Consider the following 27765-nt stretch of genomic DNA (forward strand, 5'->3'; position numbering starts at 1 on the left):
TGTTTTGTGTCTGTATAGGCCTACTATAAAAAGCACTTTGCATTTTTAATTTTAGTACTTGTACTTTTACTTTTGATACTTAAGTACATTTCAACACCAGATACTTTTGATACTTAATTACTTTTAATATGAGCTACTTTAAGACTTTTACTCAAGTCACCCTGGGCCTGCCCTTTTGGGCTGGGCTTCAGCTGCAGATCTAAAGGCTGCTTCCAGGGGCATGGGGCCCTCAGCCTTTGTTTTCCTTTGCTTCTGCACCTTACAACATACATCACACCTTATACAGACAATGCCAGGGCTGAATTTTTGTCCCAGTCCACCCCTGGTGGTATGTACTCTGAGTGCAATTTTACTTGCTATTTGAAAGAGTCAGATTTGGTGAACTCCAGCAGAAGCCTTGAGAGGCCGTACTTGATCTGCTGCTGAAGACCATGAGATGGCCCAAAACTCCCAAGAAAATACAGACAGCATTTATCCCAGAGGATCCTCCTCTATATTTTCAGCTTCTTTTTTGCAAATGTTTTCCCTGCACTCTGGCTTCTGAGTGCCAGAACAGTTCTTTGACAATGAGGTTTTATTTCTTAATTTAATTCATAACTAAACGATATGTTTATCTGAAACGTGTCAAGGCGGTTTTCAAAAGGTGCATTTCTTCCCCTTGTGGAAAGTAAATACACTTTTATTATTGGTTTTATTGATGTTTGATGAACTAATCTCTTTAAATGAGAATAAAACGAAACACGGATCATTTGTCAATTTTTATCATTTACAGTCTCATTTACAAAGAGCTAAATTCATGCAAGTCTCAAACTCGCAAAAAAAGATCTCATCTGCCACTAGAGGGCGACCTCGCTCCATATGGACCAGTACTGCACTCTTGGTAATGTAGGCAAAGTAAAGACTGTAGAAAAATAAAGCGAGCTATTAGCAGCAGGAATTAAAGATGTTACAGACTGAGTTATAGTCTGGAAACAACAAACTAACAAGATAGAATGTACAGTAGCTGAGGTGGATCATTCGAAAAGGCCTCAGGATACGTCTGTCAATTTAGATTTCATAACGAAAGAAATGGGATTAATAAAAATAGTATTAATCTGCGATGCTACTCAGATGAACATTTTTTTTGACTCTGATCGGAGCAAAAGCAAATCTGTAGTGCTTGGACAAAAAGGTCTAAATGGGATGATGACACGTCATATACATAAATGCTTTATAGAGAAAAAAAACAACATGTTACACATTCGATTCACTGGCACATCTGTGATGTTACTTTGCTTTTAACCAAAAGTCCCTGCAGCTCAAAGTTCAGATTCATTAGTTAAAGAACACAGTTGTCTTTGTTTCAGTAGTCTAAGTCAAGTCTTTATGGCTTTTTTCTTTCTCACTTTCCAATGGCACCACTGGAGACCATTAAATGAATAAACATTGTGCACGCACATACACGTGTGTTTGCATTCAGCTAACACAAAGGACCATAAACTATGACAAACAAAAATCTAGTGGTCGTGAGTGAAAATTCAGAAACATACAGAAAAGATCAATAGCAGATGTCTGTGCAGCCTCAAGCTTTTCAGGGTGAAACTACAGCTTGATGAGAAACACAGCCTTTAAATACACTGAGCCACTGACACACACGTGTCCAGGCTCCACAACATCTCCTCTCCACAACCAGATATTACAGTAGGTGCTAATACACAGTGACATCCACAGAGTCATGACCACAAAGCAAGGCTTAATGACTTCATTCAGCCGCTTCACCCCGAGGATGTTCAAACTCCCCCAGTGGCTTCAGGAGTGTCGGGGCCAGCAGCGTCGTAGTGTGTAGTAACACACGTCAGATCATAGGGAGGGTAAAGGTTCAGCAGCTGCTTCGTGGAGCACTGATATCAACTGGAGTTTGTTCAGTTCCTTGGGGAAGGCGGGAGGTGAGTGCTCTTTGAGGGGACGACAGACTGAGGGAAGGGGCGGGGTCAGTTGCAGAAGAGCAGGTGGACCTGCTGACCGTAGAAGGGGTGGGTGGAGCGCTCAGCCACAGCCCGCCTGGCCGACTCCTCGCTGGGGAAGGTGATCAAGGCCTCACCGCTGCACTGGCCGCTGAAATTGTACAAGATGAGGATGGCGTCTGGCTGGAGCTGCAGATAGAGGTTGAGGGGGGGGGGGGGGGGGACAGAGCAGCAACATGAAACCACCAGGGGGAGCCCACAAAGCTGGATAGGAACAATGCTGGGAGAAAGTTCAGCTCATCAAACTGGTCCAATTAGAGAAGAGAAGAATGGGCAGAGCTTAAAGTAAAAGTAGACTACATGCTGTTCACACAGAGGACCTGAAACCCACATGTCAATTATCATCCGTTAGTTTGCATGCACCCATGTTTTGCATCAAAGGTTTAATGCAAAACAAATAATCAGTTTCCTTAAGACATGCAGATTTGAAAGAACGCGCTGATTCCAGTAAAAGCCATAAAGTCTTCATGTTGGAGAGTCACATGAGAGGAGACGGTCAGAGAGAGCTGAGCTGTATTCATTCACCAATATCTTAAAAAGAACTGATGCTCACTCTGGTTATTTGATCATTGGTTTTTCCATCTTCCTATTATTTCTCACCAGAAACTCACGGTGCTAACACCAAACCTCCTGCTGGAGTGGGTGGGGCACATTGTGCTCCACTGCAGGAGGCTGTGGTGCCACTCAAGTTATAGGTTAAGAAAAGACTGACAATGTACTTATATAAATAGAAAAAAGCTCAGTCTGACACCACAGCCTTATCAGAAGTAAGAAGCATGATTGTGAGACAAAGTGTTTTAAGCCTAGAGACACATATAGATATATATATATATATATATATACACACACACCATCTATGGCATAAAGTACATCAAGCGTCTCTAAAATTCCAAACATTCTGTGCATTATATACAAACATACTGGATTATAAAGAGACGTCTGTCAGGGATCCACACTCCTCTCACAGAGCTTCAGAGAAAGATTGAGTTATGAAGCAGTTTAGTTTGGGAGGCAGCAGACGGACATGCCGGGTCAGCAGCTCAGAACCTTGATGGCTAGATTGGGCCTTCCTACAAAGACTAGTGCAGTCAAATTGGACTTCAGCGTGTGTATGATGTGTTATCTTGTTGTGCTTTAATTGTTCCATGACTGTAGCCATTATGTCTGAGCAGTAATTTCAGTCCCAAAAATAATTATTTAGGAGGACTGGACTCAGTAGGTTTACTACCTGCGTGTTTTGATCAGCAGCTCCGGGAGTTCGGAGCAATAGTGCGAATGTGTCTGAATCTAAACGTGTAGGAAATGCCCTCTCCGTCCACTTTGGTTCTCTGGCCTGGAGGCTCTTCTTACCTTGGGGTGAGTCCCTAAAGACAGAGCCATTCTTTGGGCTGAATCAGACTCCTGGCCTGTTCGCTCATTTGAACCAAGCTGCTGTACTCCTCAGGGGCGTACTACAGATAGCACAATGATGAACGCACAGTCAGGGTGGGAAGGCTGCCACATGGTTTCACACATCACAGCACGCAGACACACAAGTATACACTGTCAAATTACTCCAGGTTTTCCTCCTGGCTGCAGGCTACAGATGCATTTGGTGTGGGGGATTGTGGGTAAAAGACACCAAGCGCTGGTGTAAGAATTGTTTTCTCACCCACGACCAGTGCGAGAGACAACTGCAGGCGGGAAACACACACTCACTCTATTCAGGATACAATTACTGTGTTTCAGCCAACAGTCAACACTTGAGTCAGCTTTAATCTATGTCACACACAAACCACACAACTTCTTACTGTCATGAGGCAGACTCCAGATCTGTGCAACAACAACAACCCCTCCACCTCAAACCCCACCCCTCTACCTCCCAACCACTCAAACATCTGACACCACACTTGTCAGGGTTCATACCTGCTTCAGAGGGCTCCACCTAATTTGGACTGGCAGAGAAAACAAAAGGGAAGCAAAGAGAGGGGTGGGACGAGGAGCACAAGTGTACACGTGTCCCTTAAGTGATCAACACTGTGGAAGGATCTCTTACAAAAACCACTAATGGAAATCGGCTCACTGGCCCAACAGCCTCAGATTCTATTTTGTGTGGTTGCAGACTGTGGGAAAAATAGAGCAACACACCTGGTATATTATAAAACTAGCCAGCATTTAAATTCAGCTCTATTGTCAAGAGGCTGCTACAAATGTTTGGCACAACTTTCTGTAAACAGGCTTGAACCTTCTGGAATGAAGCTGCAGATTTGATCTAATCATGAAGATTTTACTAAGAGATAAACAAGTTTTCACCTTCTGACATTTTACTTTCATACATTACATTTCTCTGTTACCTCTGCAGAGGAGGTTGTTTTCACCTGGTTCTGTTTGTTGGTTGGTTTATTGTTAGCAGGATTACACAAAAACTACAAAACCATTTTCCACCAAACTTAGGAATGGGTCTGGGCCTGGGAAGATCAATTATCTTTGGTGTGGATTCTGATTAAGACGTAGATTTTCTCTTTCATAGGTTTTGACTAGAAGATCATATGATCTATATACATGATATCAGAAGATCTAGACATCATGCGTAGGATTGTTCGACCTTGGTGGAGGTTAATGCTTTAGTTAATCTATGGCATTGGTTGACTTCTCTATGTACTGACCTGGTATCCTTGGAAGAAGCTGAGGATGTCCTTGACTCCGGTGTTGTAGGGCAGACCCTGCATCCTGACAAGGGCTCCAGGCTGGGGCAGCCCAGGAGAGGCGGCGGCTGCAGCAGAGTGGGACTGGGCTGCGACTGCTGCTGCTACTGCTCCTGGTGGCGCCGCAAAGTAGCTTACTGTGGAGGGAGACACTGGGGGACTGGAGACAGAGAGAGAACACGGCATAAAACATTAATCTTAGTTGAAAGAAGAGGATAGATAAAGAGCCACTGGTGATGGGAAGGATGAGCAGAGCAAATAGGGAGAGGGAGCTGATGCTTCACTCACCTGGGGTAGTAAGCTGTGTAGTTCATGTTCATGTTCATGTACAGGTGTGGATGAGGGGGGTAGTAGGCCAAAGCGTGAGCAGGGCTGTGTGCACTGTTCTGAGGAGGCCTCGGAGCAGCCAGCAGGGGGGGCTGGTAGAGGGAAGCCTCAGACATAATGCTTGGCGGGGTGGGGAATGCAGCATAGGCTGTGGGGGGGGACAGACCTGCAGGGAGACAGAGATACATCGGATCATTTACATGTTGTGTTTGACTCATGCTCGGTCCTGCCAGCAGTGAGACAGTGTTAAGTATACGAACAGTTTCAACATGCTGCACAGTACATTTCAACACGCCTCTCGTGTTACATAACAGACGCACCATGATGAGACTTACACATATTCAATTTCAGACTTAATGTATTGAGTTTACAAAACGGACAAATACAAAATTTATAGATATAAACAGGTCCTCGGTAAGAAAAAAGGACGTTTATATGACAAACATAAAACCCACTGACATACTTAAATTATGGTTACTAATAACAGTGGTTAGAATAAACAATTAAATTCATCCATTGGGTGACCAACAGAGCATTTTAACTGAAACTGAACATCTTTTGTTATGAGGCTGTTAGTTGAAGAAAATAATGAATAGATTACGTATTAAAGAAAACAAATCCATAGTTTTCCAGGTATTAAAAAACCTTTAAGCAACATGTTAGACCGTAAAACCACCTTCTGAGTGCCAGGTAGTTATTTACAAAGCTTAATGTGACATTTAGTTTGTCACATTAACAAGGTTACCACACACTAGTGACTGTGGATTTGCTTACCTACAAACAAGCCAGTACCAGTGTGAAGCTGATGGTAGTGGTGGAAACCATCAGTGCCAACAGGAGAACATAGTGACACAACACTGCTGACCTTGCGGAGGCTGTTTCCGCCTCGATGAATCTCGTGGTTGGATTTACTCACAGGGAAGTTTGCAGGGCGGAGGGGAAAGGCCGCTGCGGTTCAGGGTTCCTCCCATCAGCACGATGCTCATCTCCTCTGTGGAGCACTGGAACACTTCCACGTAGCGGTCCTTCATCGTCTTTTTATGGCACTTCTGGGCCACCATGAACGCTTTGTCGGCTGACCTCATCTGGATGAAGGCGTCACCAGAGGGCCGACCCTGGAACGGAGAGGAAGAAACCGTGTTCATGAGAATACAGCACAAATCCAACAACAAAATTCTATAGAAGGCCGCCTTTTTAAAGCAAAAGTTAAATTTGATGGATAGGGCTGAGTAATGAAGCAAAATGTTACGAGTATTTGTCACATGTTCAAATGCACATTAAAATACAAATGAAAAATCTAAATTGTATAATTATTATGCTCCATTCATGTGGTTGCTTGAGATTCAGAATAGCATCACATTCATACATGAGTTGGTCTGGTAGAAAAAAAAGGGATAAGGAAAACTGTGGGGAAAATTGTATTTATGAAACATTTGCTGCCCTCTGTTGATAAATATGTAGATTTATATAAAATTCTTTCCAAATTTGTTCAGACTTATTTTGTTTTTAAATCATTCCCTCTACAACAGTGATATCTGACGGCAGCTTAACGGTTATAAGTTGTAAGACATGGGGCTTTACAGTGAGAAATGTATGCAAGCCCACAACTCCCCACCAGTCTGACCTGTTGGTTGAGGACCATGTGGACTCCGTGGGGTTTGATGTCCACAGTGTGCTCTCCCATGAACTCCAGGATGTCTTCGATCCCGGCCGTGTAGGGCAGACCACGCAGGCGAATACAGTCACGTGTGCAGCTGGCCGCTGGAAGGAAGGAAGGAGTGGCAAGGACCGGGACGGGCATGATGGGAGACGGGGGCAGTGTGGAGATTAAAGGTGTGGACATATATCGGTTCAGGACCTGGGGAATGAGAAAGAGGAGGGACTGATCAAAATTAGAGTCTCTCAACCAAAAAACAAAACTATTTTATCAATTTCATAGGGGGTCCTTGGCAGTGACAACACACTGCTTGACAACAGTTATTGAGATTATGTAAATGTGCAAATGACAGTCCAAAATTTTATGCAGAAAAACTTTTAAATGAACATGTCGACAACAAGGTCCACTTGTTATAAATATTTCACAGCCAACAGGAACAAGCTGAGGGACACAAAGTTTCCAGTGATTTCTTTGGATGACTCAATATTGAGCTATAAAACCGACGTCATTTTCCTTTGGACTAACTCCACAATCACCTATTTATTAACTGTGTTGAGCATTTCATCACATACTTCAACACCATACTTTGTAGACAGAAAATGGAGCTCAGCTAGTGTCAATAAACATCACACAGGAATGATGCCTTTAATTATTCATCAATGAAACTGCATTTCCTGAGAGATTTCCGGAATTATTCAATAACAAATACAATTATATTGAACATCTTGAACAAATTAACTATTACCAATCACTTCCTTTGAAGGGTCAATTTATGTTCCATTACAACCCCAATGGCCTCTTTATGTCACATTACATCCGTTTTAAAATCTTTGATTCAGGACACTTTTTCCAGCAGTAGTTTTAAAACTCTGGTACATGTATTTTTCATGTCACAATGAAACTTAAATATAAACTGTAGGAGCCAATACCGGCTCTGCCAAGTCCCCCTAAATTCAATCAAGCATCACCACATTGGACAAAAAATAAATATCACTCGCCTTAAGAAAATGTTTTCAAGATCCAATAATTATTCCCAGGGAATTTGTGAAATAGGCTAATAGACAATTTCATCAATGTTAAAAAAAGTGAAAAATAATTCCCCATATCAGCACCAAATTTCTTCTGGGTTCTTCTCTGAACTATAACACATGCTTCCAACAAGTTTTGTTGTATTCCTCACTAACAACCAAACAGAGATGAAAACATAACGCCCTTAGCGGAGATAATAAAACAATGTACCTGTTGCACCTCTGCTGCTGTACTCCGGAACAGCTCTATATAACGCTTCCCCAGGATCTGCTTGTGCTTCTTCAGGGCGTTCTGGGCGTATTCTTCACAGGAGAAGAGCACAAAGGCATCGCCAGTGGGCCGTCCGTCAGGGTACTTGACGAAGAGAAGACCCTCTGCAGCATCTGTAACTGGGCTCTCAGAGCCAAGGAAGGACAGCACTTCTTGGGGAGTGGCGGTGAATGGCAACCCCCGCATGCGTATAATCACTTGGTTCTCCTTGGACAGGAACTGGGCCACCTCGTTAGATGTACCTACAGACAGAGTGATGTTATTAATCACCCGGCTTCAGCTTGTTGGAAAAATATGATCATCGCAGTGTCACTTTGTTAGAAAGCAAGGTTTGTTAACCCCTAACCCTGTTACTGACTAAGCTGCTGTCAGCTCTAAGTAAACACGCCCCACCCAGTTGTAGCAGGTTACATGGAGATCAAGATTAATCAGCTTTTATATACAGCAATATTGATACAATACATTTTTATAATGAGCTAAATTTGAATCTTGCCCAGTGTCAGCTTGGATTCTGTTGAGTGGACATACTGTATGTATATTTGGCTCACATGTTCAGGGAAGTCTTGTTTGAGCTGTAGTCTTTCAATCACTGATAAATATAGTTTGTTATTATTATTACTGTAGAAATAAACACATTATATGACCAGCCAAATAAAGAACAGTGTTTTAATATACTCACTAGATATGACAGACAAGTGATTGAGCTAAAAACACTGAATATAAGTCTCAGTGACTCTTTAAGGATCACAAAACACTTTTTATCAATAAGATAGAATTTTGTAAAGAAAATGTAACATTAAATTGTCACTGTTCATTATAGGACTAAGCAGAAGAAGTAACAACCTTAAAAGTGATGCCGCTGCCTTATATAGTCAAGACTTTTTATAACACTTTTATTTACATGTTCAAGGTTTTCTTTTCAATTGATAAAAGCAGCAGTGTCTAGTCTGCTGCAACTATTTGCATAAAGTCCAATGTGCTGTCAATCTCTATTGATCTAAACTCATCTGGGTAAAGTCCACAGTCAGACTGGCAGTCACTGTAAGTTATCTGCTCCGAGTCACTGTTTCTTTGTCCACTATCTCTGCTTTGTGTAAACTGGCTCCTGCTCTATGGTCCCGAGGCCCCAGGCTAAGCCTTTGTCTCTTCACACCATCTTTGTGTTGACCCTGAGTCGGGCCTTTTACCGGCCATCGGCCCTCTCTCCCTCAGGGGAGAGGAGCTTGAGGCCGAGCGGAACAGGTGAGCTGCTGTTAGCCAGGAGTGAAATTTCTCTCCAACTGGTCTCTGAGGGGTTGGGCAGCTCCTCACAAAGCGTCTTTCATTAGTCCCAGATAAGCTGTTGGAGTCACTGGGATGAGGCAAAGACACGGGTAATAGGAGAGAGAGCTAGAGCCACTCTTTTACAGTCACTAAAAGGGCTGCTCTTTTGCAGATGTGGAGGGGTCTTGTTTTTCCTCAAAGAAGCGGGAAAGCCATGAAACAGAAGGCTACCACATGCCAACAGTAAGCCCTTCATCACAAGCCTTCATACAAACATGGTGAGAAGAGAGGAAAATAATCTGAAATCTGACCTCCAGCGATCTTAAGGAATTCCTCTCCTGTGGCTTTGTAGACCTGAGAAGACAAGAAGAAGAAAACCATAAAGATTTTAACTTTAAGACATGAAACATATGATCTGAAACAAAGAGACGCAGCTTTAAATTTGACTGAAGACTCACACCATCGGTCTAAGGACATAGAAGAGTGGACAAGAGGTAAATGCTGAACCTGACCTCAATGTAGCGGCTACCCATGTGGTGCTTGTGTCGCTCCAGGGCTAGGTCCCTGTGTTCTGAGTTGATGAAACGAACCAAGGCCTCGCCGTTCCTCCGGCCCTGAGCATTAAGACAAAGGGCCACGCCACCCCTAAACACAAGGGCAAAAGGTTCAGCAACAGGATGTTATGGTTATATCATCGGAACAATCAGACAAACACTGTACAAAAGCGCTTAGTGCCAACAACGCATTACATTTACGACTTATTTTGTTGCAAGCGCGAGTCCAACATACAACATACTTGGCAATATTGAGGCCTTTAAAGAAGCGTGCAATGTCTTGGTCTGATGACTGCCACGGGAGCCCCCGCGCTCTGATTACCGTCTCACTGTCCACCGGCTCTGTCTTACTGCTGCACAATACACAATAAGGAAGGAAGGAAGGAGAGAGAGAAACAAAACATGAATGACTATCTGACAGTAATGAGCAAAGGAATGATAATGAGTTATTCAAAGTTTGTTTTTAGAGAAACAATTTATCTCACTCGTTTAACTTGGGGTTAGGACTGTAGACACTCTGAAGAGGCCACTCTCGGTAAGTACTACACACAGTAACATGCTCCCATGATTAAATGTCAGGGGGTTGTCAGGGTATTAGGCTTTTGGCCGTCTAAGAACAGCAGGATTTGGTGCTCTGCTACTGGATAGCCAGCTAAGCATTTGATGGCAAAGTTGGACAGCTTTAATGACACACTTATTGTTTCCCTGTTGCTGTAATGACTGTTCAGAGCCCTTTAGCTGTGCTCAGGTCTGAAGTCTGAACATGGCTTGAGGGGGTTTCAGTCTGCAAACAACACTGCAGGCAAACAGGTAGAGCAGAAATTCACAAAGAGAGACAGAATGAGACAAAAACTAACTTGCATACATACCATGTGCCAGAATCAAACTTGTACTTCACAGTTTCACCACAGGAGAATTTGTGATCTAAAAGAATGAAGGAAAGGGAAATTGAAAACAATGTTTTCCTTCATGTTGGTGAAAAGGTTAATTCACAGACAGACCTGAGTTATGCATTCCTGTTGCGTTATCATGCCCAAAGCCATACTTTGCTGTTATTAAGGGGGTTAAGCCCGAAGGGACTGATTCACATTTGATTTATTTGCATTGTTACATATCAGAAGTGTAACATCAATCATTCACTGTTTTTAACATGCGATTTAAAAGGTCACCCTTTTTTTTTTTACTCAAACTTTCTGTTGAGCGTCTCACTAAAACAGGGAATATCAGCTCAGGAATCTTACTTAAAAATAAAGAAATCAGTGACAAGATGACAGGATGAGGATGTAGGATGAGCTGTTCAGAGAGCAGTCTGACTTCTCACAGAGATTACTTTTACTTCACTATTTGATATAGTAATAGGTATCCTTTAACACCTGGATGCAAAATTAAAACTATAAGAAGTATCAAGTTAAATGTTGTCTGGCTTGTAAACAACTATGACACCTCCTAGTTAAAAGCAGTGTCTGTATATATTTGGGCTTTGGCCTCAGTGATGTTTGTATAAACTCAAACAACCAGGCAGGTCAAAGTGCGTTATGAGAGGTCATATCATCCGATTGTTGTGTTTTTTTATGGGCCAGGTATTTTTCTGCTTCCTCTCCACAGGACAGTCATTGGTGAGAGTTAAAACACGAACAGTGCCGGGGGAGATTGTAGGTATTCAGTCTCTGGGTCAATTTCAGATCATTTTAGGTTGAAACTCAAACGGTTACTTACTGTGGGGTTCAGCCAGGATGCAGAGCATCAGTTGCACCATGCTCCCCACCTCCCTCACACCCATCAGTTCCTCTGAGACAGCAGGAAGACCAACGTCTGCATGGAGAGTTAAGGGTGTTTCCCAGCTTCAGCTGCCATTTTGACGTCTTACAATGCGTTTCACTCAAATCTTTTACGTCAACAATTTTAGACTGAAATGGCAAAGGCTACAAAATACAGTTCAACTTATCAAAATGGGTGCATGAACAATTTTACATGAGTCTTACCATAGTTAAAAGAAACATTTATAGCACAGAATATATATAAGATGCAACTACAAATACTGTTGTCAGCGTACAGACTAGAAAATGATACGTTCCAACATGGAGGGAAGCGTTAGCTTCTGCACGGGGCCAGCGTTGGGGCAGCATTTGTGAAACTCTTTTTTCACATCCACAAATGAAAAGAAACATTCAGGAAGGACAAAATTCTGAAAAGAAAGAAAGAAAAAGAAAAAACGAGTCAGTGAGACAGCATTGAACTCTTGTATGGTATTCTGTGAAAGATTGAGTTATGAAGAAGTTAAGTTTGGGAGGCAGCAGACGGACATGCCGGGTCAGAAGCTCAGAACCTTGATGGCTAGATTGGGCATTCCTACAAAGACTAATGCAGTCAAATTGAGACAGAAAGTGATTTTAGCCTAGAGACACGTTATATATATATATATATATATATACACACAATCTATGGCATAAAGTACATTAAGCGTCCCTAAAATTCCAAACATTCTGTTAGACAGCATTGAACTCTGGTATGTTATACTGTATCAGGAAGCTAACAGACAAAGAAAGGAGAAATTTAGTAGACCAAGGTATACATCTGCTGCCATCAGTATTACTCAGTATTGAAGGCAGCATAAAGGACAAATTCAAACAAAACTCATCTCATTAGTAATATCATCTAGTAATAATCAATGAGGGGATAAACATATGTATGAAGCTTATGGCTTTTAACTTCAGTATATCTCTAGAAATTAATGAATTATACATGACTATAGCAGGAGTTCAAATTGTTTTGCCTAAAACCTGATGCATATTTTTTTTTTAGATTTTAAATTAATCTAAAATAGTTGTGGCATGTATCTGTAGTGTGGTGAAACATTGAAAACAAATACCTTTTTGGAGGCTTCGGGGTGAAGGGCCTGTCGGATGATAAGGGGACTGTCGACACAAAGTGTGCAAGAGCTTCTGCCGAGACCCTTTATTTCTGATGACACCGACTGCTGGAACTGCATAATGAAAGAGAGGAGAAAGACAAGGGAAATTAAACCTGGATTTCATTACAAGTGATATGTATTTCATATTCAAAGTGGGACTCTGGGTCAAACCTGAACATACCACAGCTAAAAGTATTTTTGCAGAGGAAAAGACGAGATATGTAATTTGGATTACTTTGCATACACCTTGTGGCTTAATAATACGCAAGTGAAATAGTTTAATATTTGTTATCCAAAGACCATCTACACTATGAAAGTGAGACTCAGGAATAAGACTTCAGTCTAAGGGCAAACACGTGAAGACAGTGTTGTTTGACATTTGAATGCGTGTTTGGGTGTCATTAGGAATGAGGCTCGTCGAACAAGTTTTAGTGTTTGCCTTGGGAGAACGAGAGCAGACAAAGGAGAGGAATGATCAACAACGCTAATCACCAGGATCACAGTTCTAGCTGAGCATGACCTACAGTCACATGCAGGCAAAAGGAAAAACAACCCATACAAGTCCAACCTGTCCGACTCCACTTTGCATAAAATGAAGTCCACCTCACCCAACCCTAGACCCTAAATACCAGCACCTCCCTCATAGGCACATGTTTATTTTTAACTACCACACTCAATGAGCCCCATTCCTTGTGTTGTGACAACCTGTTGGCAGTGTTCAACTGTCAATAGAGGCCATCACTTGCACTGTGTTCAGGGTTACTGAAATCTTTTCACACCAGTTTGAAATACCAAATCAGAAGAAAAACTATTAAGCTGCAAAAAGTTTCACTAGCTCCTTGTTTTCTTTGACTTTTTGGAATGAAGGCATACTGTTAAATCTTGTGCCGGAACTTACTGATTTGCGTCAAGATGTGGGAGTGCTACGGTTTGTTTGAGAACCATGCGAGTCAACCAGGTAGACTGGCAAAACAAAGCTGTTGATTCTCATTAAGAACTGTAGAACCAGTAACACTTTTACAAATGTGAGTATGTTGTTTCCAGTTTTATAATAATGAACCAGGTCAGATTTAGACAATCACAAATTGTAGGGATTCGGGTGAATATTTTACTGTGATCACTCATTACCTAATTAGAGTTATTACTCAATTTTTCTTTTGCTTCACATTGACCAAAATCCAACACCCACAATAACCCACTGTTTTGGCATCTCAATCCAAATGGCTAGTTATGCAGCGATTTTATAGCTTTGACTTATTTATCAGTTGATTTTAAAAAAATTAACGATATGAGCATTCAGACATTTTGGTATGGGCTTTTAGGTCTGCAGTTATAAACTTTTATATTACAGATTAAAATACAGAAGATGTGAAGAGGAGAATTTGTGTTCACATTTTAAGTTTATTTTCTGAATTCAAGAAGGGGGGGAGGTCTGTGGTATCTCTGCATCTCTTAATTTGCATAATATTGACATCTTGAATCCTTTCTGAAGTCATGCTGACTTCAATGCTGCATGTATTCCCTTGCCCACAATGTAAGAGAGACAACCTTTTACTTCTGCCATTGGCAATGTCAGAAAGTTGAAATATTAGATTCTTCCTTCATCTTTCCTGAACCCTGAAAGTAGCCCTTGTGAGAGCAAAACCAGTCTATAAAGGAGACTGGTTTTTCGCATGGCCACTGGCTGTATATGACAGATCTTCAGACACTGGGGGAGTATTAGAGGTGCATGTTGAGGCACGCTCCTTAACACTCAGAGAGAAATATAGGGCTATTTGGCAACAGCAGCCAGCTGCTGACTAGGGAACAAATGCTTCAGAGTTAGATTAAAGGATTTTTGGTGTGTCTGGACAAATACACGCAAGAGTAATTGATCTGAAGAAAAGGCTTAGGTAATGACTGTGGAACCATGAACACAAACAGAACAACAAAATGATCCCTTTTAGGTTTGTGTTTAACATGATAGTTTCTTTTCAAAACTATGAATGTGACAACTAAGATTTTGAGTCAGTGAAGCACTTTGTTATTGTGTTAAAGAAAGAAAAACACATTGATGGCCATGGCTTAAACTGCAATTGTCCAAATCAAGGTAGTGTACACTTCAATATTTGTAAATAGGGAAATATTTGTAAAGTTCAAGGGCCTGTGCAAATTCCAAAAATGTTGCATGGCATTGGTAAGGAGGCAAAAAGGAACCAGACAAACAAATAGCTGCCAATTTCAAATCACTTATTCAAGTTGGCCGTCTAAACAAAACAGACAGTACACTGGCATGCTGAATTATGAATGTCTATGGAGAATACCAAAACCCTAAAACTTGGGCAAACATTGGACTTTAATTAGGTGGAAACTATTTGTGGTGATCATGGTTAAAGTGATCAACCATTCATATAGGTCAACAAGGTGTGGAGAGAGTTTTCCAATGCAAATATATTGGGTACAATTTTTTCAGGAATTATCGATTTATATATTAATGATTTTTCATAAACCTCAGTTCTCTTCTAACTTATCGTTTATGTATATCATGTGTAATCCTCATAATTTGAGAATCAATTAATTAAATATTTGCCTGCACAAACCTGCACTTTACTACTTTCCAAACCAGTATTCAACACTTATAGTTATTTGGAGGTTAATGAGGCATTGAGGTGCCGAGTCCTCCACTTGCACAAGTAAATACAGGTCTAGAGTTGCTCACTCATGAACAGGTGACCAAACAGCTCCACTCATGAAAGCTGAATCATTTTTATATTAAAAAAGGCATGAGAACAATGGGTCTGGTACGTAGGTACATTTTGATAACTCACATGCTCAACTGGGTATGAAACCACAATATCATTCTTATCCACAAAAGGTGGAGCCCAGGACAAAAGCTGTGAAACAATGCACACATTGGCCAGATTCATTTTGTGAGCTTTACATTTGATGAACAAGACAACCATCTCTTGTCGAAATATGAATTATCATAAATTGAAAATATATGTAACTCTTAGGATGTCTTGGCAACATCAGCTTTATCTGCAGCATCAATGTTGATCAAGTTTCAGTTCAACTAGTCTGTTTCAACAGTGTCCTGACCTCACTGTTCATGAAACACCCGGTTAGCACATGCATAAAAGTCTTTGAATTCTTATTAGACCCAAATTAAATAGAACATTGACTGCTAATATTCTGAACAGGTCGTCACTTGTGCAGCATTTGCTCGGTTTTGTTTTCTTCTCTGGGAGCTGTATATATCTTAAAGCTCACACAATTACCTAACAAATCGGGTGTCTTATCTAACCCACCTAAATACTTGCAATGTTCTACTGGTGAACACATGGATCCAAAACTATGATTCTCCAAAGTTCTGTAGATTAATTTTGCAGAACACTTAGGCAAAGACATGATGCACAATGTTATGTTTACAGTGATAACAGGACCAGTGTTTGCTCATAGTTGAGCCTGAAGCTCCACCTTGGCCAACTATCGAAGCCGGATTACAGAGAGAAAAGCAAATGTTATAGACGAGGCGCTGACACACCTATCCTTTTCAACTTTGAGCTTAAAACCACAGCTTAAATTGAGCAAACAAGCTGAACAGGAAGACAAATCTCACGCAGGCAACAGATCAGTAGAAGCAACAGAACACTGAAGCAAACTCATGAAGTCAAAAAAAAGTGCATATATCATAAATTAACAATCAATATAAATGTTTGTAAAAAACACTGAACAAACAGGACTGTGAATTATTAAGTTATACAACAATCATCATCATACCTTGGCACACTTGGCTCTGCTGTCAACTCTCTACCAGTAATGATGTCATAACCCATGTCAAAGGTCCTGAATGACAATGCCACCTTAATATCTGAGCGAAAATGTAATGAATTTTATGATTAATTCAAAATCAACAAATGTTTCTCCCAAAATTATTGCAGGAAAAAAATGTTCCGCCTAATTCTACCCTTGGAGAGGGATGAGGGGGAGGAAGTGGCCTTTGAACGTGGTCCTATCAGGGTTTGCTCTTCAGTGGAGGTGGACTGTTTGTATGCAGAGGTGAGGTTGGGGGTGGTGGCGGCTGAAACTAACTCTGATAAGAGCAACAGGGAGTGGTGACAGTGCATTCCCTTTGCCAACCTGTTTAAGTTACCTGAAGCCACACCTTCATCACAATGCATTTTGTGACACAAGTGTTGTACGATTGCTTATGATGAGGATGGGAATAAATTACTGGGTCAAAAACATACTCTATGACTTCAAGTGCAATCTTAAAATACGTAAAAGTTTATGTTAGAATAATTAGTGGCAACTATTGATCACTTAATCACGTGTTTCTTTTGCAGTGAAGGAATTGACAAATAAATAGTTTCTAGTGCAAACAGTAGGTCATGATTGTGTGAAACAAACATAAACACTCACAGCTAAGAAATTGTTTTCCCAGTGCAGCGCATGATCACTCACAACCCCAATGTTAAAAACTTCAATCCCTGTTAAAATTAAATTATCAAGTTATTGCAGTGGATGCCATTACATTATCTGATCAGTCATTATCATCATAATCCATTTGGCTTCATACAAATCAGTGATCTGCGAGAGTCACCTTTTTTGCAGCCTTTTGACAATGTGTTCAAAATCAAGGTTGTGCAAATCATCCGTGGATGCGATTCATCACGATAACAATCTCACAATGACAAACATGCTTCTATGAGCAAGAACCAAAGGACTGACTCACCTCAAAGTCAGAGACACCAATCAGTATTTCGGCTAGTGGCCTCACAGAGTGGAAAAATCATTACACAGTGCTTACGAGAATGCACAGTTTCATTTAAGCAACAATAACAGCAAAGTGTGTGCGGTCTCGCAATCTCCCCACAGGCTGTGGCATGCTTTCAGAGTCCCAAACGAAACCAGTACAGTCAGTTAGCAACAGCTTCACAACAGGTAAAACATCCATCAGCTCACTCCCAGGAACCACAGAGAGCTGCAGGTGTGAAGTGTACACAACATGATGTAGTTAAACTGTCACAGCTACAGCCATGCCAAAATGATGTATCCACATAAGGTCTTTAAATCACTGTTTTCTCTTTAAAATGGACTGTCTGCGCCGTCTTTGGTTGACAGTCATGTTCTGACTCGTGCGCTGGAACTAGCGTTAGCAATCAAAATTAATCTTGGCGGCAACAATAGATACATTTATTACATTAAAGCTTTAGCGTTTGTGATCACAGCTCAATATATATCGTAATTCTCAATCTCAGCTGCTGCTCATGGTTGTGAAAAACAAGTGGGATGGGACTGATAAAAAGCTCAGGTCTAACTTGACAACTTGAAATTGGCTCGTTTACAGATTTCATTAATATGCAGTGTGATCAGTGAAGGTGTAGGGGGGAAACCCTTTGTACACTGCTAGACTGAAGGTCCAATGTAGGCATTTTGAATGAAACATGTAAAGAGATTCCAGATTACGCCTACATGTACTGTAAAATTGCAAAGCATATGTAAAAGACCATAAAGAACTTCAATATCATTTATTCAGTGATATGGAAGATAGCTGGCAAACTGCAAAGAGTTAAACAGCCCTGCTTATCTCAGCAAAGTAACAAATGTCCTTGGGTCTTCAAACCCACAGGTCAATGTCACAAGCCCACTAATAAGAGGCAGCTGCCTGTTCCCCCTCTATCAATGTGTACCCCCCTTCTGAGAAGAGAAAAACTGACCCACAAACCTCTGAACTAAAGTTCTGTAAAGCACTTCAAACTACCATTTTCTTTTCTTGCCTGTATCAACAAGGATAAAACTAATCTTTGAGGGACCAATAGTGAGAGAAAGTAACCAGCCGGACAAAGGTATGAATAGAACGAGCTGATTGCTTGGGTTAATATTTGAAGGTTCAGCACACAAACTAACCTACAGTGGAGCTTGAGTCTCACCAGGCCTGTACAAATGAGGCACAAGTGGTGTGAGCATGTAGATCAAACCATGAGTAGTGTTCATGGTGTACAGCTTCAGAAACAATTTACAACATTTTTCATGGATTACCAAACCAACCTGTTTGTGCATGTGTGGTATTCAAACCACAGAAACACTAACAGCCAGCCCTGACACTGGTCCAACATGACTGAGAGGTTTTTATACTATGGAATACAGGTTCACCCAGTGCAAACATACACTCTTGCAAGGGTGGTTGAAAAACATGTTTGGCAACATAAGCACTTTTGTCATAACACATCTCCTGATGGGGAGGAACCAGACAGCAGATTCAAATGATGGTCATAAATAAGTTGCACAACTGTCTGCGGAGAATTAAAGGAATAGTTCACAGAAAATGTTTTATTCACTCCATCTACTCACCACTATAAGGTAAACAGTGTTGCAGCCAAATCCAATACAATTGCCTACATACTGCTCCTGTGGTGTCCTCCCAGTGTCCGAGTATATCAGTGGACGTTAAGACTAAAAACATGGTGTAAATGACGCAATTTCCAGTCAATTTTGAATGCCGGGGCTTATGGACACTTGGATGATTGCACAGGAGCAGTACAGAGGCATGTTGTGTCCTTTTCTGTCATTTTTTACATTTGAAGATGTGAATTGTATTGGATTTGGATGCAACGCTGTTTACCCCTCAAACTCCAAAAGTGTTTTGTGGACTCAATCACTTCACCCACCCCTCCATCGGCATAGTGGTGAGTAGATAAGTGAATTTTCATTTTTAGGTGAACTATCCCTTTAAGCCTGCAAGATCTGAAAAGGTCTCTGCTCCTGCCAGTCCTGCAGCCTTAAAGCAAGGCACAGTCCCAGGTAAACATTCCGCCTTCCAGATGTCTGCAACACGCATCAGGCCAAGACAAGACTAGACCTGCGACTCCTCCTTATCTCCACATGCCCCGGGCTCTGCCCGTCCTGGCTGCTAAGCTTCTGCAAACTGTCAGCAGAGTTTTAACTGTCAGGGGCCAAGAGCAATGACACATCTCCACCAGGTGGAAGATCATTTTTTATAAAAGGTCATCGGGTGAATTGGGCTTGTCATGTCACATCTCGCTCTGGGCAAAAAACAAGTAGAAAGTTGTCTTGGTTTAATTTGTTTCTTGTGATGTGACTAGCGGCAAAGAGAGTTGAGGAGAGAGAGAGAGCTGTTTCTGTTGTGAATTCAGTACATCTGTGAGACGTTTCTCATGAGGCTTTTATTTTAATTGAACTATTGCACTGCTGAGCAGACGGGTTTCTTCTTGTCCAACACCTTCATAGTACAGTTGACCCTGTGTTGACTTGCATATGACAAATAAAGCTTGAAACTTGAAGATGTTTGTGCAGAGTTAGCAGTAGGGCTCACCTGTTGCAGAGCTTTGTCCAGGGGCTCAGCCTTGAGGACATCGTCCAGAGTCAGTCCTGTCTCCTCCTTACACTGGTCTGTCAGCTCCAAAGTGTCCGGCTTGACAACACATCTGTGAAGCTTCCCGACCTGTGGACGGATTTAACGTTTCATGGCGCAGGATGCAGCGTGCACATACACATGCGAACTTGTGACAATAAAGTAGCCTTAACACTATACACCCCACATTCAGACAACTTTTTTTTTTTTTTTTTTTTAAATAAAAATATATTTTTTAAACACAGTCAAACAATTGACAATATAGCTGCTAAAAGCAATTAATTGTCAATTAAAGTGTTGACAGGCCAAACCAAGATGGTGTGTTTTCTCCATGAGATGAAGTAACACCATCTCGTCTGCTCGTCAGGTTCTGGTCGCACACCTGTGGCAGCTAGCATGAGGAGCTACAGACGGTCCCCAGGGAGCACACCATGTTGGTTTAAATGTCTAACACGCTACAAGTACACACAATACCAATACACACACACAAACACACACACTACACAAGGAACCGTACAAAGAACGGGGTCAGAAAGGTCCGTACCTTTTTCTCATGTAGATCCACAATTTGCCACACCAAGAGAATTATTTCCCTCTCATCCGAACCCAGTTTACCCCCATTTGCACCAGCTGTTGCCCCAAAGAACACCACCAGAGTATCACTGTGCGAAGCCATCAGGGACCACAAGGGTAAAAACTACAATTAGAGCAAAGATTCAAATAAAAATACACGAGGGTTCACCTTTTTCCAAGTGACAAGAGGAGCGAACAAAAGGGCTGGAAACTCAATTGAGGGACACGCAGAGAGAGAGAGAGAGAGAGAGAGAGGAATAAAGAAGGGAGATAATTTCCAGAGGAGCCACGGAGGAGCTTGCGGTCAGAGACTGTACCTGTCGCAGTACTTGAGTGTGTAGTATCCAGAGATACTGGTTAAACTGGTAAAGAAGGGAGGAAATCCGTGTTTCTTTCACGCCAACTCCATGACAAGCCCCGGAGCTTTTTTTTTCTTTTTCCTCCCCTCAGCTACCTGTGTGGCTCGGCCCCCTGCGCGAGTAGAGCCACAGCGGCGGCGCCTATTGGCTGCTGCGCAAAGGTAAAGGCGGGACGCTGAGGTGAGTGCTGTGATCTCATTGGTCGTTAGCCGTCGGATCAGGAAGTAGTGCGGCAGATCGGCCTGTGAAACCATAGTGTGAAACCCCCAGAGGCTGATTATGGTTCACTGATAAAGAGTTAGGGAATATAAATGTTACAGGACGGCCTTTACTTGTTTGTTGCTGCTACTCATGTTTTTTTATCCTTGTCTTTTGCCATTAAGTTAAAATTATGTTTTATTATTTCACCCACTGTCTGATTTTGTATTATATCATTTATTTTCTTAGATTTTAAAGACCCGTTTTGCTTTATTTACTTTGATTTGTTGTCTGTAGGAGCCATGAATGAGTCAAAGAAGAATATTAACATTATTATTATTTTGGTTATGGGTTTCTATTTTGGTGGTATTATTTGTAATTTATTGTTTATTTGTGATCATATTAATTTGGCAGGAAGTAGGTCACATGAGATATGGGCGGGGTTATAGTTTATGTGAGCACTTGTTCACCTTTGTGGTGGGGGAGAGAGGAAGAGAGGGTACGCTCTATATTTTGTTTACCGCTGCGCTATTTTCCGTTGGATCACTGTGATTATTTTAATCTAGGAGTTTGTGCACTTTCCTATAAATGGATCATCTTATCTTTAATAAAAGTTGAAATGCATTTTTACGGATTTCAGTGATTTTTAATTAGTTCGTCATTAAAAGTATTAGACCCGACCTTAGCCTCTCAGCGACACATTTGTTTTCAGAATCAGAATCAGAATCAGAATCAGAATTCTTTTATTTGCCAGGTATGTTTGCACATATAGGAAATTGACTTGGTGTCGTTGGTGCACTGAACATAAAAACAACAATATAAGAAAAAACAACAATATATAAGAAATAGAATAATATAAAATAAAATAGAATAAAGTAGAATAAAGTATATACATATATACAGTAACAGAGTAAAAGAGTTATGGGCACGTGCTGTGCGAAGGTGCAGAGATTGGTGATAGTGCCAGTAATATATAAGTTATAAATTATAAATTATGTGCAGGGGGGGGGGGCTGGTGGGGTAGAGTCAGTGTGGTGCAGGGGGCTTGTTTGTGAGCCCCACTGCCACGGGGAAAAAACTGTTCAGATGGCGAGACGTTTTGGTCCTGATAGCCCGGAACCTTTTTCCGGAGGGAAGTCTCTGGAACAGGTGGTGACCGGGATGTGAAGGATCAGCAATGATCTTGCCTGCTCTCTTACTGGTCCTGGAGTGGAACAGATGTAGGAGAGCCGGCAGGTCACAGCCGATGACCTTCTCAGCTGACCTTATGATCCGCTGCAGTCTGCCCTTGTCCTTGGCAGTGGAGGCAGCGAACCAGACGGTAATGGATGAGGTGAGGATGGACTCAATGATGGCTGTGTAAAACTCAACCATCACTTTCCGCGGCATGTTGAATTTCCTCAGTTGCCGCAGGAAGAACATCCTCTCACTACATTGTCTGTCCTCCCTCTTGTCTTGTGTGTTTGTGTTACAATTAAGAACTAGAATGACGCATACCTCCACCAAGGCCCTACTGTCCCCTTAAAATCAAAGGCTGCACCAAATTGCACACACTAAATATCATAGTTCCATAAACAAATTTCCGTCCACTCTGTGAAGCATGTTCTCATTTAATAAAAATAAAGTTTATAATATAAACTCTACAATTCACATGGGAAGACAAAACCCAGTGTGAGCAAACAGGTTTTGAGCTGCTGCAACAGATTAAGCATAATTCAATCTATAAGAAGAGTATGCTGTAATTTTTTGGCCACAACCTGGAAACCACAGTCACATTTAGTTTTCAAACACGTATGTGGGACAACCAGTATGTCAGAGCACCTGCAGTGACCTACTTGATCTGTAGCGATGGAGCAGGTCGGCAGGTGATGTTGCAGTTATAAGTAAAAGGTGAGAGGGAATACTTGATCCTCATTCACCCTCTAAAAATTACAGTTTGATTTTCTCATCACACATATAAGTATCTTACTTTTTACAATGCCTAGTGTTTGTTATCTGGGAGCAGTTTTCCTCCTTTTGAAAAATATGTGGCGCTTTCAAACAGCAACCGTTTACAACCTACTGTTTTTTAATCACCCCACAGGTCCTTACTGGTCTGTTGGAGTTTTTGCTAGTCTTTGGCTCGATTCCCAGAATGCCATGTTTTGTTGCTACCGACACACCCAGCTTTGCTCGATATGGGCCAGCAGACTGTGTTGAATGCAAGGCTTTTTGTCTGTTCACCTCCTTTCACTCGTTTAAATCCCCCAATCTCGAGAGTAAATCCCAGTGTCTCCTTACCTGCGCAGAAATTATTCTATCTGGCTGAACTGGTCTGGCAAACGCTTCAACTGAGATCTCAGACACTTCAAGATATTTCAATCCAACAAAGGCAAGGAACTTCTAGCTTCTTAAAAAACGAACAAGATCCAGACTTTGGTGTAATCTGCTGAAAAGTTAGACAGGAGAGAAGGGAACCTGTGCAAGACTAAACTAGACGCATTGGTGCATGTGTCGAATTAGATTTTTTTAGTGTGAAGTCTTCCTTGTGGCTCAACTGTCCCAATTGGCAGGTTTTGCCCATAATGGGTTAAATTTAGATGGATTACAGTAATAGTATTTCAAAATATGTGATCCCTTAAACAATCACTGCAAGGAAAGTATTGAGGTAAAAGTTATTGATTGCCTTCAACATATTGTAAATCCAGCGGGTGTGTGCTTTGGAACTTTTTCTTCTTTTTACTTTTGTCACAATGACACCATATCTTTAATTTACAAAGAACTAAACCCAAAGTACAATGTGTTAATTCAATTACATAATACAAAGGCAAGTTATAGGAATAGGTCATGAATGGTAGTGGGTATGCTGGGCACATACCTCACTACTAATTTTGTCTTACGCGCAAATTGCTTCCTCATTCTGTAAGAAAAAGTCTTGTGCGTGAGGCAGTTTTCTTGTGCAATCTCGTCTGACACGCATTAGTGTTTGTCACACCCTTTTCACTCTGTAATTTTCCACCCTCACAGTTTAAATAATCCTGACTCACTATTAATTAAAGGCTCCAAAAGATAGCGTCTAGCCCCTGTCACAATGGGTTTGTTCAAGTTCAAGTTCTTATCACGATTAGCTGTCTCATAGTATTCAACACAGCGTACAAATGACAAAGATCTGGAAAATCATTTGTATGAAATGTCAATTCTTCCACTTCCCTCTGAAACTTGACTTTTGAACCTTCTTCTCTTCAACTCAAAATCTACTTCAACATCTGCCCAGAAAGGACACAGGCCATGAACAAGTACAGCACGTTTGAGGACTTGTATTATATCATAAAAACGAGTGTATACAAGTTAAAAGATTGTTCCATTATGTAAGACTTTAAAAGCAACTGCCATAGTGATTACAATGCATTAGTATAATTATAGTAGTAAACATAATATAGCCCTACATTATGGTAGAGTTGAACTGAGTCAGTTTTTTCCTAATTGTCCGAACAGAGATTAATTTACATTATTCAATGACTTATTGTATATGCTTCATATTATCAGCCCTATCTATACAAAATGTGTAATTATTATTAATAATAATGTATTAATAATAATAATAATAATAATAATAATAAATGACGCCACTCTGAAAAGATGGCAAAACTACCATAGTTCTAACACTGTACTGTCAATGCCACCTACTGGTAAGTCAGTAGCAGGTCGGTAACAACAGGTCTTGTTGTCATGGCAACACACAAACTGTCATTCAAGTTTGAGACAAACTCCAGATGCTATGACAATATTACCAATAGATAATTAGGTCACTGTTTTGTGGATAAAGTAAACAAATATCAGTAACCAAGCTGCGTCTTGAGACTGGGACAAAACATTGAGACATGATTCCTCTTTTTGCTGCCAACTACAGGGAACATGCAATTTTTCATTTTGCAATCTTTTCTTCGAGAGGAAGTTGAAAGCAGGAATGGGGTGCAGCACTTAGACTATTGTTACCTAATTTTTCACCAGTAAAAAACATTTTTACAAAAGTAGAAAATGTTGGATTCCATACGAGAGTAAAACATGGCATCATAGGTAACTTTAACACATATTTTCAGATAATCAGAGTGTGTTGTAGATGTAACAGGTCGCCAGGACAGAACTAGATCACATTTAAAAAATTGCTTGCCATTGTCCAAAACAGCGGCTATGAGCGAATTAAATATTTATCTGTAGTTGAAGCAGAGATAAGAATTGAGAGATGCAACCACAAGATTATCAGCTGAAAACCTACTGTGCTTTGTAAGATCATGTTTGCAACCTTGCAATTTATCCTTGCTAACATCAATAATAATACTATATATTTGACAAATTTGGCATTACAGTACAATTTTTTTAATACTAAATGACAAATCTATGTACATAAAACAGTGTTTTTATAAATACATGTTCACAATGTAAAAGCAAACCAAATCATTTAAAATGGGTAATTTACAGATCTAGACGAGTATTGAAACAGATCAAGTGACATCCTGTTAATCTGTGTTACAAAAAATAATAATATTTACACAGACACGCGGAGCACAGATGTACAACCTGTACAGTTTCAATATCAGGACGCATTATTTTCACACATTTTTATCAAGATGTCCATTTGATCTTTTGACTCCAACACGCACTGGGAACTGTTGGTCTGATTGCTTTGTCTCTTAGACACAAAGGACACCTCTCTGTTGCCTTCGCCTCGGGACGTGCCGGAGATGTGTCGGAAGAGCTTCTGGATGCCGGTGTCACGCAGGGAGCTCTTGAAGGTGCGGGCTGCGAACATGTAGAGGAGGGGGTTTACAGTGCTACTGATGAACACCATGGCTCCGGCGATGAAGATCATGGTCTCCCTGACGCCCTCCAGAGAGTTTGCTGCATCAGAATAGGAACCTTGGATGCCCAAAATGACTAGTGAGATGACATTTCCCAAGTGATGAGGTGTCCAACAAAGGCCAAACACAACCACCACACTGGCAATGAGAACAGTAGACTTGCGCTTGGACTTGAAGGTCATCTGAGTAATCCGGCTGCACAGGCAGCCGTAGCAGACCACCAGGATGGAGAAAGGTATTATGTAGCCCACCATTGTCTCCAGCAGCACACAGACCAGCTCCTGCGTCACAGAAGTGTACACCCGATACAGACATTGCTCCTCACCAGACTGTTTATCCATGACCTGAGTTGGGATGACAGGGATGCTGAACAAGAACGCTAAACTCCACAGAGTCAGCAGTACTTTATCAAGAGCTTTTTTCCTTTTCCAGTCAGCTGAAGCAAAAGGATAACGCACAGCCAAAAAACGTTCCACACTCATGAGGGTGATGAGGAAAACGCTGCTGTACATACAGGCGGTGATCACGAACACGATTGCTTTACAGGAGGCCTCTCCAAACACCCAGGAGAAGACCAGGGAGTAGATCCACAGAGGCAGGGTGATAAGGATCAGCAGATCCGCAACAGCCAGGTGCACGATGAGCACCACGGTGTGGGAACGCTGCTTGATGTGTCTCAGGATGGTCCAGATCACCAGGAGGTTTCCAGGGGCTCCGACCAGGAAGGAGAGACCCAGGATCACACAAGCCGCTGCTGTTCCACCATCAAACTCCTCAGGGGCCATTTCCTCTGAAGGAGACAACTCAGCTGAGTTGTTCATGCTGAAAGTGTATGTGCTGACAGTGGTGTCTGCATGAAAAGAAAACCAAAGTGCTGTACAAGCAAGTCTTCACTTCCCTTTTAGAAAAGAGTGCACAGGGTTTCCTCCCAGGCCTAGACACGGAAAGATGATTCATTCATGCATCATCCGTCCCTTTTTCACCTCAGATCATACATTTGGATAAAGAAATAATTGTGTTTAGAAGAGTTTCAAATAAAGAAAACGTGGCTAGATTAAGTTTGATCCCAAAAATAAGATTGAATCAGATTCTTAATCAGACAGTGAGCCATTAGAGGCAATTTAATGACCATTGTGTCAAGATTTATTGATATATGTAAAACACTTTCTTTAATAAAGAACCACAGCAAGAGTGTGATTGTCCATTCTGTGTAATTTTAAAAGAAGGTTCAAAAGCAATGTACATGTGCCCGATGACTAAAGCCTGAATAATGAGATGTGACATTCAGCACATGCGACTTTTTAACAGGCCATTGCTTTTTAACTGCTAGTACATCACTTTTCAGACTGTGGTGAGGACAGTGACACTGCAAAGACTTCCTGATTTGTGTGAGCGAGTACCTTAATTTGAATGTAAGCAAATTTGGTTTGGAGCCCTTTATTGTAATGTATATTTAATATTTGACTTAAAACTCAATATGGTTTATGGGAATAAAATAGTACTGTGACGTTTTTTGGGATAAATTATGAATATTTCTTGTCTCTTTTGCTAATATACTTTTTTATGCCTTCACTTACTGCCACTACTTATACTTACACCTGCACTTAATATAAACTTATCATATCTACATTACCTACTTCTATTGCTACTAGTCTTGTATAAATACTGTTCATATTCCATATCTATTTCTTACTGTACACATCTTATTTATTTACATATTCCACTTTACATATGCACATACTTTG

The 27765-nt window shown here is 41.1% G+C and overlaps 2 protein-coding genes across 4 annotated transcripts; both read right to left on the reverse strand.

Annotated features, from left to right (window-relative positions):
* Positions 1 to 745: 745 nt before the first annotated feature.
* On the reverse strand, positions 746 to 21060 carry esrp2 (epithelial splicing regulatory protein 2). Of its 3 annotated transcripts, none has more exons than XM_061067774.1 (17): positions 20943 to 21060; positions 20597 to 20749; positions 20014 to 20142; positions 12657 to 12770; positions 11858 to 11972; positions 11504 to 11599; positions 10657 to 10711; positions 10030 to 10140; positions 9746 to 9878; positions 9545 to 9587; positions 7911 to 8212; positions 6639 to 6872; positions 5931 to 6129; positions 4976 to 5180; positions 4649 to 4847; positions 3354 to 3454; positions 2026 to 2094 (listed from the first exon to the last, which is right to left on the reverse strand). In XM_061067774.1, the coding sequence occupies exons 2-16, from the start codon at positions 20726 to 20728 to the stop codon at positions 3368 to 3370; spliced, it is 2154 nt and encodes a 717-aa protein (XP_060923757.1). In that variant the 5' UTR covers positions 20729 to 20749; positions 20943 to 21060; the 3' UTR covers positions 2026 to 2094; positions 3354 to 3367. The 3 variants fall into 3 exon arrangements, with proteins under 3 accessions (XP_060923755.1, XP_060923757.1, XP_060923756.1); XM_061067773.1 differs by having other exon boundaries at positions 2064 to 2132; XM_061067772.1 differs by lacking the exon at positions 3354 to 3454 and having other exon boundaries at positions 746 to 2132.
* Positions 21061 to 25619: 4559 nt separating this feature from the next.
* si:dkey-148a17.6 (uncharacterized protein LOC108190685 homolog) lies at positions 25620 to 26843 on the reverse strand. The gene has a single exon (XM_061068729.1). It carries the CDS (start codon positions 26839 to 26841, stop codon positions 25756 to 25758), a length of 1086 nt encoding a protein of 361 aa, XP_060924712.1. The 5' UTR covers positions 26842 to 26843; the 3' UTR covers positions 25620 to 25755.
* Positions 26844 to 27765: the final 922 nt, after the last annotated feature.

This window comes from Limanda limanda, chromosome 3, assembly GCF_963576545.1.
Source record: "Limanda limanda chromosome 3, fLimLim1.1, whole genome shotgun sequence".
NCBI lineage: Eukaryota > Metazoa > Chordata > Actinopteri > Pleuronectiformes > Pleuronectidae > Limanda > Limanda limanda.

What these genes read in the sequence shown, in the direction of transcription:
- si:dkey-148a17.6 (XM_061068729.1), bottom strand. Translation starts at nt 26,841, where the DNA reads ATGAACAACTCAGCTGAGTTGTCTCCTTCAGAGGAAATGGCCCCTGAG.
- esrp2 (XM_061067772.1), bottom strand. Translation starts at nt 20,728, where the DNA reads ATGGCTTCGCACAGTGATACTCTGGTGGTGTTCTTTGGGGCAACAGCT. An exon ending in CATCCTGGCTGAACCCCACA is followed by an intron (nt 10,712 to 11,503) that starts GTAAGTAACCGT and finishes TCATTCTTTTAG; the next exon opens with ATCACAAATTCTCCTGTGGT. An exon ending in TACACAGCTTACTACCCCAG is followed by an intron (nt 4,848 to 4,975) that starts GTGAGTGAAGCA and finishes CTCTGTCTCCAG; the next exon opens with TCCCCCAGTGTCTCCCTCCA.